This window comes from Mobula birostris, chromosome 12, assembly GCF_030028105.1.
Source record: "Mobula birostris isolate sMobBir1 chromosome 12, sMobBir1.hap1, whole genome shotgun sequence".
Lineage (NCBI taxonomy): Eukaryota > Metazoa > Chordata > Chondrichthyes > Myliobatiformes > Myliobatidae > Mobula > Mobula birostris.
The window spans coordinates 22,679,008-22,692,005 of record NC_092381.1 but is presented as its reverse complement, the minus strand read 5'-3'; the positions used below and the strand labels follow the sequence as shown (position 1 = coordinate 22,692,005).

General features: G+C 41.7%; 1 protein-coding gene across 1 annotated transcript in view; it reads right to left on the bottom strand.

Annotated features, from left to right (window-relative positions):
• scinlb (scinderin like b) overlaps window positions 1–12,210 on the bottom strand; it is a 43,797-nt gene extending 31,587 nt beyond the window's left edge. The window contains exons 1-3 of the mRNA XM_072273462.1: window positions 12,094–12,210; window positions 3,439–3,622; window positions 3,200–3,354 (exon numbers count right to left, since the gene is read on the bottom strand). Coding sequence (XP_072129563.1) covers window positions 3,200–3,354; window positions 3,439–3,619 — 336 coding nt within the window. The 5' untranslated portion in view covers window positions 3,620–3,622; window positions 12,094–12,210. The remainder of the gene's footprint in view (window positions 1–3,199; window positions 3,355–3,438; window positions 3,623–12,093) is intronic.
• Window positions 12,211–12,998: the final 788 nt, after the last annotated feature.

The following is a 12,998-nucleotide window of genomic DNA, read 5'->3' as shown; positions in this document are numbered from 1 at the left end:
AACTTTTACAACATACTGTATGTTGGTGATGCTAAACCGGTTTCTGATTCTGAAAAGCTCTGCGTAGGGAGCAGTGACTAATTCTCAGATAGGTCAGGTTACACTCCAGTGAGTCCCCCCCGCCCATTAGCTTTTGTTCAGAATGCCATACTGCGCGCTGACCAGAAATTAAACTAATCAAGAGTAGGTTTAAAAATGAAAAATCTTCACAGTAATTTGAAAAGAAAACGTACATAGCTTGGTTATGAGTTTTTCCTCACTTTGTGAGTAACTGAATAAAAAGCTGATTCCACCTATCCTCCCTCTTGGTGGTTCTATTTCTGAATTTAAAGAACCAAAAGTACATTAAATTATTTACAAAGTCAGAGAGCTTCTGGCTAGGAAAATCGATATTCCATCCACTACATCAGATGAAGTGTAAAAACAATGAACAACTGCATCTCAATAACAATTCAAGGACTTGAAAGATACTTCAAGGAGGTTTCTGGGTTGTCTCACTGACCCAAACTCACCACTGCATACATACGGACAGACATAGAACAGTCATTATTACTGAACAAGTGGTCCTGAGACATCAGCTGGGACTAATTTTGTAATGTTTAGGCAGAGAAGTGGAAGTGAAAACATGAAATGTTTAACAAACATTGTTCTGATCCAATGTGCTCAAAGATGCTTCTGATTGAACAAGGCAAGTTGAATGAATTCCACGTTCTTACTGTGTTGCTTTGGAATTAGGAGTCCTGCTTGGCTGGAGTTCCACTATAACCCTGTGGAGAACCTCCCATGACCCAGGCACTATGTAATCAGTCACACCAGTTCTCTTCCTCAAATCCTTTTGCCTTGAGACAAGATGATGTGTGTACAGGATCTCTTTAGACGGTTCTATGCCTGTCTGTATGTATGCAGTGGTGAGTTTGGGTCAGTGAGACAACCCAGAAACCATCCTGAAGTATCTTTCAAGTCCTTGAATTGTTATTGAGATTCAGTTGTTCATTGCCTTTACACTTCATCTGATGTAGTGGATGAAATATTGATCTTCCCATCTGGAAGCTCTCTGAATTTGTAAATAATTTAATGCACTTTTGGTTCTTTAAATTCAGAAATAGAACCAAAGCTGATGCTCTGAGAAAATTATAAGAACAAGAGATTCTGCAGATCACAAGCACGAGGAAGTCTGCAGAGACTGGAACTCCAAAGCAACACACACAAAATGCGGGGGAACTCATATTTAGATTTTTTTAGCTCGACGTCATGGCAGGTGCGGAACTCAGTGAGGTGTGGGCGAAGGTGGACAAAGGTGAGGCACTTACTGAGGACAGAAAGTTCTGCCTCGGAGAGGGGAAGGTTGGAGGGAATAATGGAGACCTGGCAAGGATGAGAGCTGGGATCGAGTGGGAGGGTGGGTTTGATGGTGGTTATTCAGAGGTATCACACACAAAATGCTGGAGGAGCTCAGCAAGTCAGGCAGTATCTATGGAGAGGAATAAACAGTTGACTCCACGTGAAGACCTTTCATTGGGATTTTATAGATGCTGCCTAACCTGCTGAATTTCTCCAGGATTTAGCATGTGTTACTCTGAACGTTGACAGATCTTATCACAGGTACTGGACAACTTAAAAACTTAATTCTCTTGCCTATTCCCAATTGTCTGCATAGCAAGAGAACTGCTGGGCTATGGAGGACAATTAAGAGTTAACATATACTGTAGAATGAGTGAGGATGCATTTACTTAAATACACACAGCATATTTTATCTCCTACAAACAAAATTCTGGCACTCCTTTAACTACAGATGAAATCAGCAACTTTTAATATTTAAGATATCCCCAAGATCAATCTTAATTTGTTCATTATTAACTTTGAATATTGTCTACTTATCAATTCTCACTATTCAAAGTTTGTTTTAATTTTTCAGGTCTACCAGCTCCAAACAGTTGATTCCCCTTTGTACCTCTGAAAAGGCTTTCTGAATTATTTTTCTTCACCCAACCTAGTTTTCTTAATCACATAAATTGCCTTGCTTTGTTCCAAGTCACTGCCAGGGTTCATGTGTAGCCCTGGCAACGGTGGGTGTAATTAGTTAATTTCAGGATGTGACCCAATCACAACAGCACAGAGTTTAAGCACAACTTTTTAGTGTGTTTCAGTTACATATTGCAACATCTAGTTTCCATAAATAGCACTGACGACACCATTCAGTACACATCTCTTGGTAGAAAAACCCTATTAAGCAGGTTTCCCTGCAAATTACTCTCACAAAAATTCAATTTGTTATATTTTAATTTGCCATATACTCATATTTACATGTACTGTATTATGAATTTGCTGTGGTGTGATTTGCAACAAAAAACAATTATAAAGAATTATATAAAGTTAAAAGTACAGTTACAGAGTACAATGCCAGCATGTATTTAGAATGAAAAAAAATTATAAAAACTATTTACTGTGCAGTGCAGTGACTGAGGTAATAGAGAGAGGTGGGGAGAGCTAATTAGATTGGTTGATCAGATTCATTACCTGGTGGACAAAACTTTTAGGATGGCATAAAGTTTTTGTTTTACTAGCCCTTTTGCGCTTTCTGGAAGGAAGTTCTTCAAAAAGGCAGCTTTCTGGGTGGGTAGTGTCCACAATGATTTTTTTCATGCCCACATTCTCGTCCTGGACTCATACAAGCCCAGCAGTGATGCAGCCAATAACCTTTCCAGCTGTCCGACATTTCATTGTAGTTCCCGTAAATCGTGAGAGTGCGCTGATGTGAGGATGCTCTCAGCGATGTAGAATTGCACAGGGTGTTCTGGGAAAGATGGAATTTTACCACCTACAGCAAGAAGTTTACCCTCTGCAGAACCTTTCTGTTAACGAAGGAGATACGGTTCTCCAAAATGAGGACCATATATTTGTCATACAAATTTTTAAACATGTTATACAGAAGAATCATTAACTCTCCTACATCTATGGAGGGGAATGAACAAGATCAGGCCTGAACCTTCAGCGATTTAAACCCCTCCATAAATGCTGTCTGACTTGCTGCATTCCTTTAGCATTTTGTGTGCCACCTACTCAATAAACAGGGTTACACTCCCCTAGGTTTTCAGTGAAAAACCAAATTCTACGCTTGAAGTTCAACAAGAATGGATCTATATTCAATACCTGACATTACGTAAAATTCCAGGCTTGCTCAACAATGCATCCACATTACCTGGTACACAATTCCATTCTTAAAGTAGCCCAGGAACTTGCTTGTCTCGTTGCCTTGTGTTTCCCTGTACTGCACGGGAGCACCTTGGAGACTTTCATCCAGTTGCACACAGTAAATGGCAGCAGATCCAGATTCATCCTTCTGGCACTGATTTCCTGGAAGAAAATATCTATCAAAAGCCAAACCACCCACAAAAAAAACAAGAGTTGCAACGTCTGAAGATATGAATGTACACATACCCAGCCACGTATGGATGCTACCCTTAAGATCCGCAGTCATGTTAAGGACAAGGTAGGCATCACCGATGTAAAAGTTCCCATGCTGTGTCTCTGGGACTGACACAGGGTTCATGCTCTCGATCCTCCAGATGGTAAGACCTGGCTTTTTGCCGACATTGTCAAATGCTTTGTGGAAAGCCATCGCCTGCGGGTTAGAAGGGGGACAATGAAGAAACTGTAGATAAGAAATAAACAATTAACAGGACTTTTTTTTAGAGATACAGTAGAATCCAGTTAATTGAGACACATTGGGACCAGTATGTTTTGGCTTAATTCAGCTGCTGCCCCAAGCAGCTGAAGTTTCATGGAAATAGTTAAAAAGGTATATAAAAAAAAACAAACTGAGTAACAAATTATGCAGTTAGATGAAATACAAAACAAATTGGAGCACTACTACAGTACTATAACACAGTATATTAGTCCCTAATAGTTATTTACAGAGGAATTCATCCAGTGTACGTCATGACAAAATCAACACAGACACCTAGTGCAGATAATGGACTCTCTTCATACAATGCCTCAAACATGCCACACTGACACTATTTAAACACCGTTCCCCCTAAGGACAGTGTAGTGTCTAGCGGCCATACAAGTGTGTGCAACTGATGCTAGTTAGAAACTGTTCAGCGAGTCTCCTAAATAAACAAAGGGAATCTTGGCAATTTTCTCATTAATTTTTTGTTTTTTTAATAGTCATCCCAAATAAGCGGCTGCCCTGATAAACAGATGGCCCAAATGAGCCGGAATCCACAGTAAACCACGAGTAGTAAAACGGCCCTTCCAACTCAATAAGCACATATCTCTCAATTCCATGCACGTAACTAATTAACCTGCTAATCCAAATGTCTTTGGGCTGTTGGAGGAAAATGGAAACCCATGCAGTCACGAGGAAAAAGTACAAACTCCATACAGGCAGCTGCAGGAATTGAACCTGGATCCCTGGAACTGTAACAGCGTTACGCTAACTGCTATGCCACTGTACTGTATAATAAATGCACTGCTAAGCTGAAGATCCTTTTCCCTTTGTACACTGCCGAACGCGATTGTTTCAAAGATGGGGAAATAAATCAAGCAATTTAACAGGAGAGATTTATAATTGATCCAATCTCTAAAGTGTAGTTACTACCCAGCTCCTCCACATTAGAGGTAGGAAGCATCCTGGTGTATTCCGCTTAATTCCGGCAATACCCCCAAAAGAGGAAAACAATAAAGGGCTTGTTGCAATAAATCTGAAATTTCAACTTTTGCCAAAAATCAGGTTTCTTGACTTTAAAGTGTACAGATCTAGCAATTTGAGAACAATATTAAACTACAGATACTGGTTTTCTGCAGAACATCCTTTTAGATAGTTGGAATACAGACTATATATATAGTCCCTAAATAAATGCCACAACCAATACCCCCATGCCAAATTCAACGCCTGCAGAAAACTCTTTCCTGTCTGAAGGCTTCGCTAATAGTAGACGCTAAGCAATAAATATTGTACTGTGGCTGGACTGAATTCAGAGAGGATCATTTCCTGTGAAAACTGAGAGAACACACCACTTTAAAGCTCACTCTTCACTGCAAGGGAAAGCAAAAAGGCAGGCTCTGAATACCACCAGTTTGTGATAAACCGTGGAGAGCCATTCTAACCAGATTAGACCATTGAACAGGCACAAAATGCTGGTGGAACTCCACAGGCCAGCCAGCATCTATGGAAAACAGTAACCAGTCGACGATTCAGGCCGACACCTTCCCCCAACCTACTTACTCTGATTTCTTATATTTTTTCTACAGTCCTGACGACTCTTTACTCTTTTCCATAGATGCTGAGTTCCTCCAGCACTCTATGTGTGTTGCTTGGATTTCCAGCATCTGCAAATTTGCTCTTGTTTTATATCATTGAAGATAAGACTATTCTAATCTTCAAAAAGTGATGCCTCAAAAAGGTGGCATCTGTTATTAAAAACTTCCATCACCCAGGATATGCCCTCTTATCACTGATACCATCAAAGATGGGGTACAGGAGCCTGAAGACACATACTCAATGTTTCAGGGCAGCTTCTTCTCCTCCACCAGCAGATCTCTGAATGGAAAATGAACCCATGTACACTACCTCACTACTTTTTTCTCTCTTCTTGCAAAACTTATATAAGTATATAAAATTGCAATTTATATCTTTTTTATTATGCATAGACATGTATTGCTGCCACAAAACAACATATTTCATGACATACAGCGGTGCTAGGAAGTTTATGAACCCTGTAGAATTTTTTCTATTTCTGCATAAATATAACCTAAAACATGACAGATCTTCACGTAAGTCTTAAAACTAGATAAAAAGAACCCAAGTAAATAAATAACACAAAAACATTATACTTGTTCATTTATGTATTGAGAAAAATGATCCAATATTACATGTACTTGTGGGAAAAAGTGCATGAACCTTCTACAAAAGCTGTTTGGAGTCAGGTGTTCCAATCAATGAGATGAGATTGGAGCTGTGGGTTGTAGAGATGCCCTGCCCGATAAAAAAACCCACAAAGTCAGGTAACTGACAGAGCCTGCTCGTCTCAAGAAAGATCTGTTTACGTGCACCAAGCCTCGATCAAAACAACTTTCAGAGGACCTTAGAAGAATTATAGCTGGAAAAGGCTACAAAAGCATTTCTAAAAACCTGAATGTTCATCAGTCCACAGTAAGAGAAATTGTCTCCAAATGGATGAAACTCAATACTGTAGGAGAGGGATCCTGAAAAGATCACACCAAGAGCACAATATGCAATGCTGAAGGAGGTGAAAAGGAGCCCAAGGATAACAGCAAAACGACCTGCAGGAATCTCTAGAATTTGCTAAAGTCTCTGTCCATGTGTCCATTATAAGAAAAAAAATTCTTAACAAGAATGGTGCTCATGGAAGGACACCACCGAGGAAACCACTGCTCTCCAATAAAAAACTTTTCTGCACGTCTCAAGTTTGCAAAAGACCAGCTGGATGTTCTACAACATTTCTGGGACAATGTTCTGTGGACAGATGAGATAAAAGTTGAACTTTTGGCAGAAAAGCACATTTCTATGTTTGGAGGAAAAAGGGCACTGCACACCAACACCAAAACCTCAACCCAACTGTGAAGCACGGTGGAAGGAGCATCATGGCTTGGGGCGGCTTTGCTGTCTCAGAGCCTGGACAGCCTGCAATCGTTGAGAGAACAATGAATTCAAAATTGCATCAAGACATTTTACAGGAGAATGTCAGGGTAACAGTCTGTTACCTGAAACTTAATAGAAGTTGGATAATACAACAAGACAATGACGTAAAGGACAAGAGTAAATCAACAGCATGATTTAAAAAGAAGAAAATTTGTGTTTTGGAATGGCTGAGTCAAAGTCCTGATCTTAATCCTGTAGAAATGTTGTGGAAGGACCTGAAGCAAGCAGTTCATGCAAGGAAGCCCATCAACATCCCAGAGTTGAAGCAGTTTTGTAAGGAGGAATGACTTAAACTTCCTCCAAGCCGATGTGCAGGACTGATCAACATTTACAGGAAATGTTTGGTTGAAGTTAAATTGCTGTACAAGGGCGTCCTACCAGTTATTGAACGCAAAGGTTCACGTACAGTTTTTAACAGATGCATGTAAATTTCAATTGAATGTAATATTCTCAATACGTAAATGAACAAGTATAATGTTTTTGTATTATTAATTTAATTGTATTCTCTTTATCTAGTTTTAGAAGTTACGTGAAGATCTGATCACATTTTAGTCATATTCATGCAGAAATAGGGAAAATTCTACAGGATTCACAAACTTGCTAGCACTACTGTATGCCAGTGATGTTACACCTAATTTTATTTATTCTGTTTGCTTTTAGTTTGAGAATGGAAAGGAAATTGTTGAGTTTTATTTGACTTATCAACTTCTGTATTTTGCTTCTCCAAAATGTATGTTTGCACTAGAAATAAATAAATAAATTCAGCTAATTACACAGGGCCAGGACACCACCAATGTCACTATTATCAAATCATAGTCTACATCATTTTAGGGATGGGGCTGTGAGATTTTTAACCAAGGGCAATTCATTAAATGAAAAAAATTATAGATGCTGGAAATCTGAAGCAAGAACAGAAAGTGCAGGTAAACTCTGCAAGTCAGGCAGCATCCGTGCAGAGAGAAACAAGAAGTCTGTAGCCTCTCCACATTCTCAACATACTTTCAAGGCCACTACAGGGATTAAGTGGATTGATGTAACCACCTCCCATGCCTGCAATGTTTCCCCAAACCATATTTTGATTATTAATGTATTCATTAAAATAAGGCGCCTTCACTACCACTTTTTTCAGCATACCATTCAGGAAGTCAATTGTGGAAAAATTACTTTTCAAAAACAAGCAGTAACGACACCTCCAAAAGGCTGCAGATGCGATTGGGTTCAGCATGGGCAGTGGGGTGGTAAATGCAGTTTAACATGCAGCAGTACATTCCGTAAGATTATGAAATGCTAATTTGTGGAGGAAAAACTCATGTTCTTTTCGGAACCATGAAACAAACCTATTTTCTTTTAAAAAGTAGCAAGTAAGGCCATAATACAGTATACTAAGCCTTCCTTGCCAAAAGACTCGACCACTAACCACAGCCACAATTTACTTTTCTCTACACTGCACCAGAATATGTGGATCACAGATCAGTCTCTACAGCCACCTGAGGATGCACTAATAGACAACCCCTTAGAAGAACATCATACCGAACTCGAGTGATGACACTACTACTGATACAGTATATATATACGAACGCCATGCCATATAGATAGAAGTTTGAACAAAATAGCAACAGATTAATGTTGAATAGTCAATAGTCATAGTCATACTTTATTGATCCCGAGGGAAATTGATTTTCATTACAGTTGCCCCAACCAAGAATAGAGTATAAATATAGCAATATAAAACCATAAATAATTAAATAGTAATATGTAAATTATGCCAGGAAATAAGTCCAGGACCAGCCTATTGGCTCAGGGTGTCTGACCCTCCAAGGGAGGAATACATGGAAGACTACAACTGGAACATTGCTATAGACACCCTAGCACAGGAATATCGTTTAACAGTGGAGACAATGGAAAATCTGCAGATGCTGGAAATCCAAACGACACACACAAAATGCTGGTGGAACTCAGCAGGCCAGGCAGCATCTATGGAAAAGAGTAAATAGTCATTTCATGCCAAGATCCTTCATCAGGACTGGACAAGAAGGTGAGAAGTTAGAACAATAAGGTGGGGGGACTGAAGGAAGAAATACAAGGTGAAAGGTGGTAGATGAATGCAGGAGGCAGGTGAAGTTAAGAGCTGGGAAGCTGAAAGAGGACTGGAGAAGGGGGAATCTGATAGGAGAGGGTAGATGACCATGGAAGAAAGGGAAGGGGAGGAGCACCAGAGAGAGGTGATGGACAGGTGAGGAGATGAGGTAAGAGAGGGAAACGAGAATGGGAATGGTGGGGGGGGGGGGAGAAATTTTGGAAGTTTGAGAAATCGATGTTCATGCCATCAGGTTGGAGGCTGCCCAGACAGAATATAAGGTGGTGTTCCTTCAACCTGAGTGTGGCCTCATCGTGGCAGTAGAGGAGAGCATGGATTGACATGTCGGAATGGGAATGGAAAGTAGAACTGAAATGGATAGCCACCAGTTGATCCCACTTTTCCTGGCGGTCGGTGAAGCAATCTTCCAATCTACACTGGGTCTCACTGACATGCAGGAAGCCACACCAGGAGCACTGGATACAGTAGACTACCCAACAGCCTCACAGGTGAAGTGTCACCTCACCTGGAAGTACTGTTCGGGGCCCTGAATGGTAGTGAGAGAAGAGGTGTAGGAGCAGGTGTAGCACTTGTTCCACTTGCAAGAATAAGTACCAGTAGGGAGATCAGTGGGGAGGGACAAATGGACAAAGGAGTCACATACGGCGCGGAGATGGAAGAAGGGAAGGAGGTGGTGGGATAATGTTGGAGATGGTGGAAGGTATGGACAGTTATGTGGTGGTGGTAGGTGAGGACAAGAGGAACCCTATCACTGGTGGGGTAGCGGGAGGATAGGGTGAGGCCAGACGTGTGAAATGGAAGATATGTAGGTGAGAGCAGGTGGAGGAAGGAAGACATCTCATTAGTTCTAGAATGAAAAGGCTCATCCTGAGAGCAAATATGGTGAAGACGGAGGAACAGAGAGAAGGGGAGGGCATTTTTACAAGTGACAGGGTGGGAGGAGGTATAGTCCAGGTAGATGTGAGAATCATGGAGCAGATTCACCAGGGAGTTGCTGGAAATTAGGTGTATAATTAGAATCACGGTGGCTTGGAAAATTAGAGCTCATTATGAGAAGTTATGCCAAATGGCCTGGTGGAGTTCCTTGGAGTTTTACGAAGACTCATGATCTGAGAGATGGAAAGCTGGAGGTTAGACATGTGGCTTAAAACGTGCAATTGTGCAAGGCCTTGCGTTGCTGTTGCACTGTCAAAGAACAGAGTGGACCCGCCTACTCTGCTCAGTCTCAATATCGTGTAACAATTTCCTAACCTTCCCAACCCTCTGGAGATACCTTGGATCAATACAAGGCTACCGGAACTAGGAAAGGTGGGCGACTCCATTCCGCTGTGAATTCACTTCCCATCGGTAAATGCGCCCCGATTTAAACGAGGGCTTCAGTGTGCTTTAGAGGCAGCGCCAGGGTTGTCCCTGAAGTTCATCTTTGGCTGGACCAGCTGAAGACTGGAAGAAATGAAAAGATGATGCATCCACCGCAAGGACTCGGTGGGGAAGGGCCACGTCTAGGGCTCTTCCGCTATTGGACAGCTAGGGGCCGAGATGGGCGAGGAAGTCCATCAGTGACAGTATTGTAGTAGTGCATCACTGCAGGGAGTCACCAGGTCTATTGGTTTTAAGGGGTTTAATAGAATGCTACGTAAAACATTGATTATGAATGTAAGGATGGAAGGGTTTTTATTGTATTTTATAATAAATAAAATGTCTTACGATATTAAAAAAGGATCGGGGAGGAGGAGTGGGCCGCTGTACCACAGTGACAATGCGGAGAGCCTGAGGCAGCTCGCGTGTCCACTCCCGGCTCTTTGTAAATATATACGCAAGAATTGAGTTTGTGACCGATTTCTGAAGCTTGTGTTAATTTTCTAGATCAGGGGTCCCCAGTCTTTTTTTTAATGCCACGGACCCCCACCATTAACCGCGGACCCCAGGCTGGGAACCCGCCGTCCAAATGGACGCGTTCCGTCTATAAATCTCAAACTCCGCAGACGTTGTTTGACCCGCTGGCATTTTATGCGCCTCTTTGTTTCTAACTTTCCGACCTAATTCCCGATCGTTTGGCAGCACCCACTGAAAAGTGGCGGATACTTTAAGAGTAACTTCTGCTCAGGCCTGCTGAATAAATGAACAATCACTCCGCCGCATCTCATTTCTTCAGAAATGGAAAGGAAGCCGATTAAACGCGCGTTTGAATTGCAAGAACGCAGCCTGAAGAGCTTAGTCTACAGCTAAATGTGCAACATATAGCCAATCTGTGCAGAATTTTTTAAAATAACGCTTAACTTTAAATAAAGACTTGTTCTCCCTAGAGCGCAGGAAGTGTGATGGGGTATTGAAAATAATAAGAGCACTCGACAGAGGAAGACTGTCTCCAATGGCAAAGGAGCCGAGGTGCTGGCGATACCTTTAATGCGAATGGCATAAACAGAGACGATACTGAACAAACACTTCTTGTTTAAGAAAAACATTTGGCTACACTTGGCGGCGGAGGCAGATTCAGTGGCGGTTTTCAACTGGGGGTCTGGGAACAGCCCCAAAATGAAACCACGACGGGACAGCGGGCTCAAGGGGGGGGGGGGGGCTTGGTCGCTTTGCCCCAATGGGGCGAATGGCCTCTCCCTATACCACTGCAACTCTATGTCAGCGGTACCAGCGACACCCATATCCTGGCGAGGGAACAGCCCTCTGTTAAAAGCCTGCAGACGCGCCTATTAATGTCGCCGGTTCAGACCCCCTGACGGGATGGTTGCGCAAACCGACCCGTATTTTTAAAGGACTTTTATTTTCTGTAGATGGTCTGTCACCTCTCCGATTCAGAATTCCTAGCACTATTTTAATGCTTCTGTTTCTTTCCACGAGCTCCTTGAACTTTCCCAGATCTTTTCAAAGATGGAAACATCCCCTCAAAAATGAAGTAAACTTCCCTTAGAGTTGATTGCAGTCATCACCAACGTCGGAAGCGCAACCAGAGAGGAACACTCGACATTTCAGATGTATTTATCCAAAAAAAAGCAACCAAAAGAAGAGGGTAGCCATTTTCGCCTCAAGGGCTGCGATTGGAATTCTGAACAAAGCGGCTGTTCTTTTTTAACTGCTTATAGTTTGCATGAATTGTAGCATTCTCCGAGACAAAAAAAAACTTTTACACAGTTACTCCCCGCTGCATGAATTAATCTACCAAATGCAGATGCCCCGCCAACACAGACATTAAGTGGGTGTTGTTCGGAAACAGCGGGGACTGAGAACGAATCTGCTCTTAGTAAGAATAAAAACAGACCCCAAAAGCGATGCATAATGTTTCAATCGTTATCAGCAAAAGTGTAAGACTTACTAAGAACAAGGCGAGGTCCGCTTCTGATTCCGGGAGTAATATCGGGTATGGATGCTAATCCCAGTGATTCTCTCCGTGCTCTGTTTCCTTTTAACCGAGAAGGGAGTGAAAACCATGCTCCAATCCTATTGGTGAACTTCTGGGTTTTTTTATGCTAATTGCCAGCTGTTCTGTCATCGCCGTTTTCGCCCAACTAGTGAGCAGAAGTAAATATACAGTAAAAGAAAAAAAATTCATGAAAGTTTCAATGAACCGGGCCTATTTAATGTTTAATTAAACTGCAAATCACCATATGTAAAGAATAGAAGGAAGAGGGCACGATCCAGATTCGATCGTTTTCAAATCGTAGTCATGGTCAGTCTTGATGTAATTATGGGAGAGGGGAGAATGAAGGCTTATTAATGTACTTAATAAATTCAGGAAGACAATTGTGAAAAAAAAACAATTTTTCACAAACATGCAGTGATGACATTCCGAAGGGCTGCAGGTGACATACTGGGTCCAGGAAGGGCAGAGGGTTGGCAAATGCAGTTTAACAATGTGTTCTGGAAAGTTACAGAATGGTAAATTGTGAAGAAACAGTTCATGTCCTTTGAGAAGCCTTGAAAGGAACATATTTTATCTTAAAAGGTAGAACAGGCAAGGACATTAAAACGTCCCTATTCTCCTGCCTTCTCCCTGTAACCTCTGTTTCCTCCACCTGTGCATTTTAAATTTCATTCACTATCAGTCTTCCATAGAACCATAGAACACTACAGCACAGAAAACAGGCCATTCGGCCCTTCTTGTCATGGTCTGGTCCGTGAAGTCCACATTCTGGTTCACGGTCTGGTCTGTAGACTCAGGTCTTCCAGCTGTCCCTTGTTTAGATGAGTTAATCATAGGCACCTGATTCCCATCTTGGG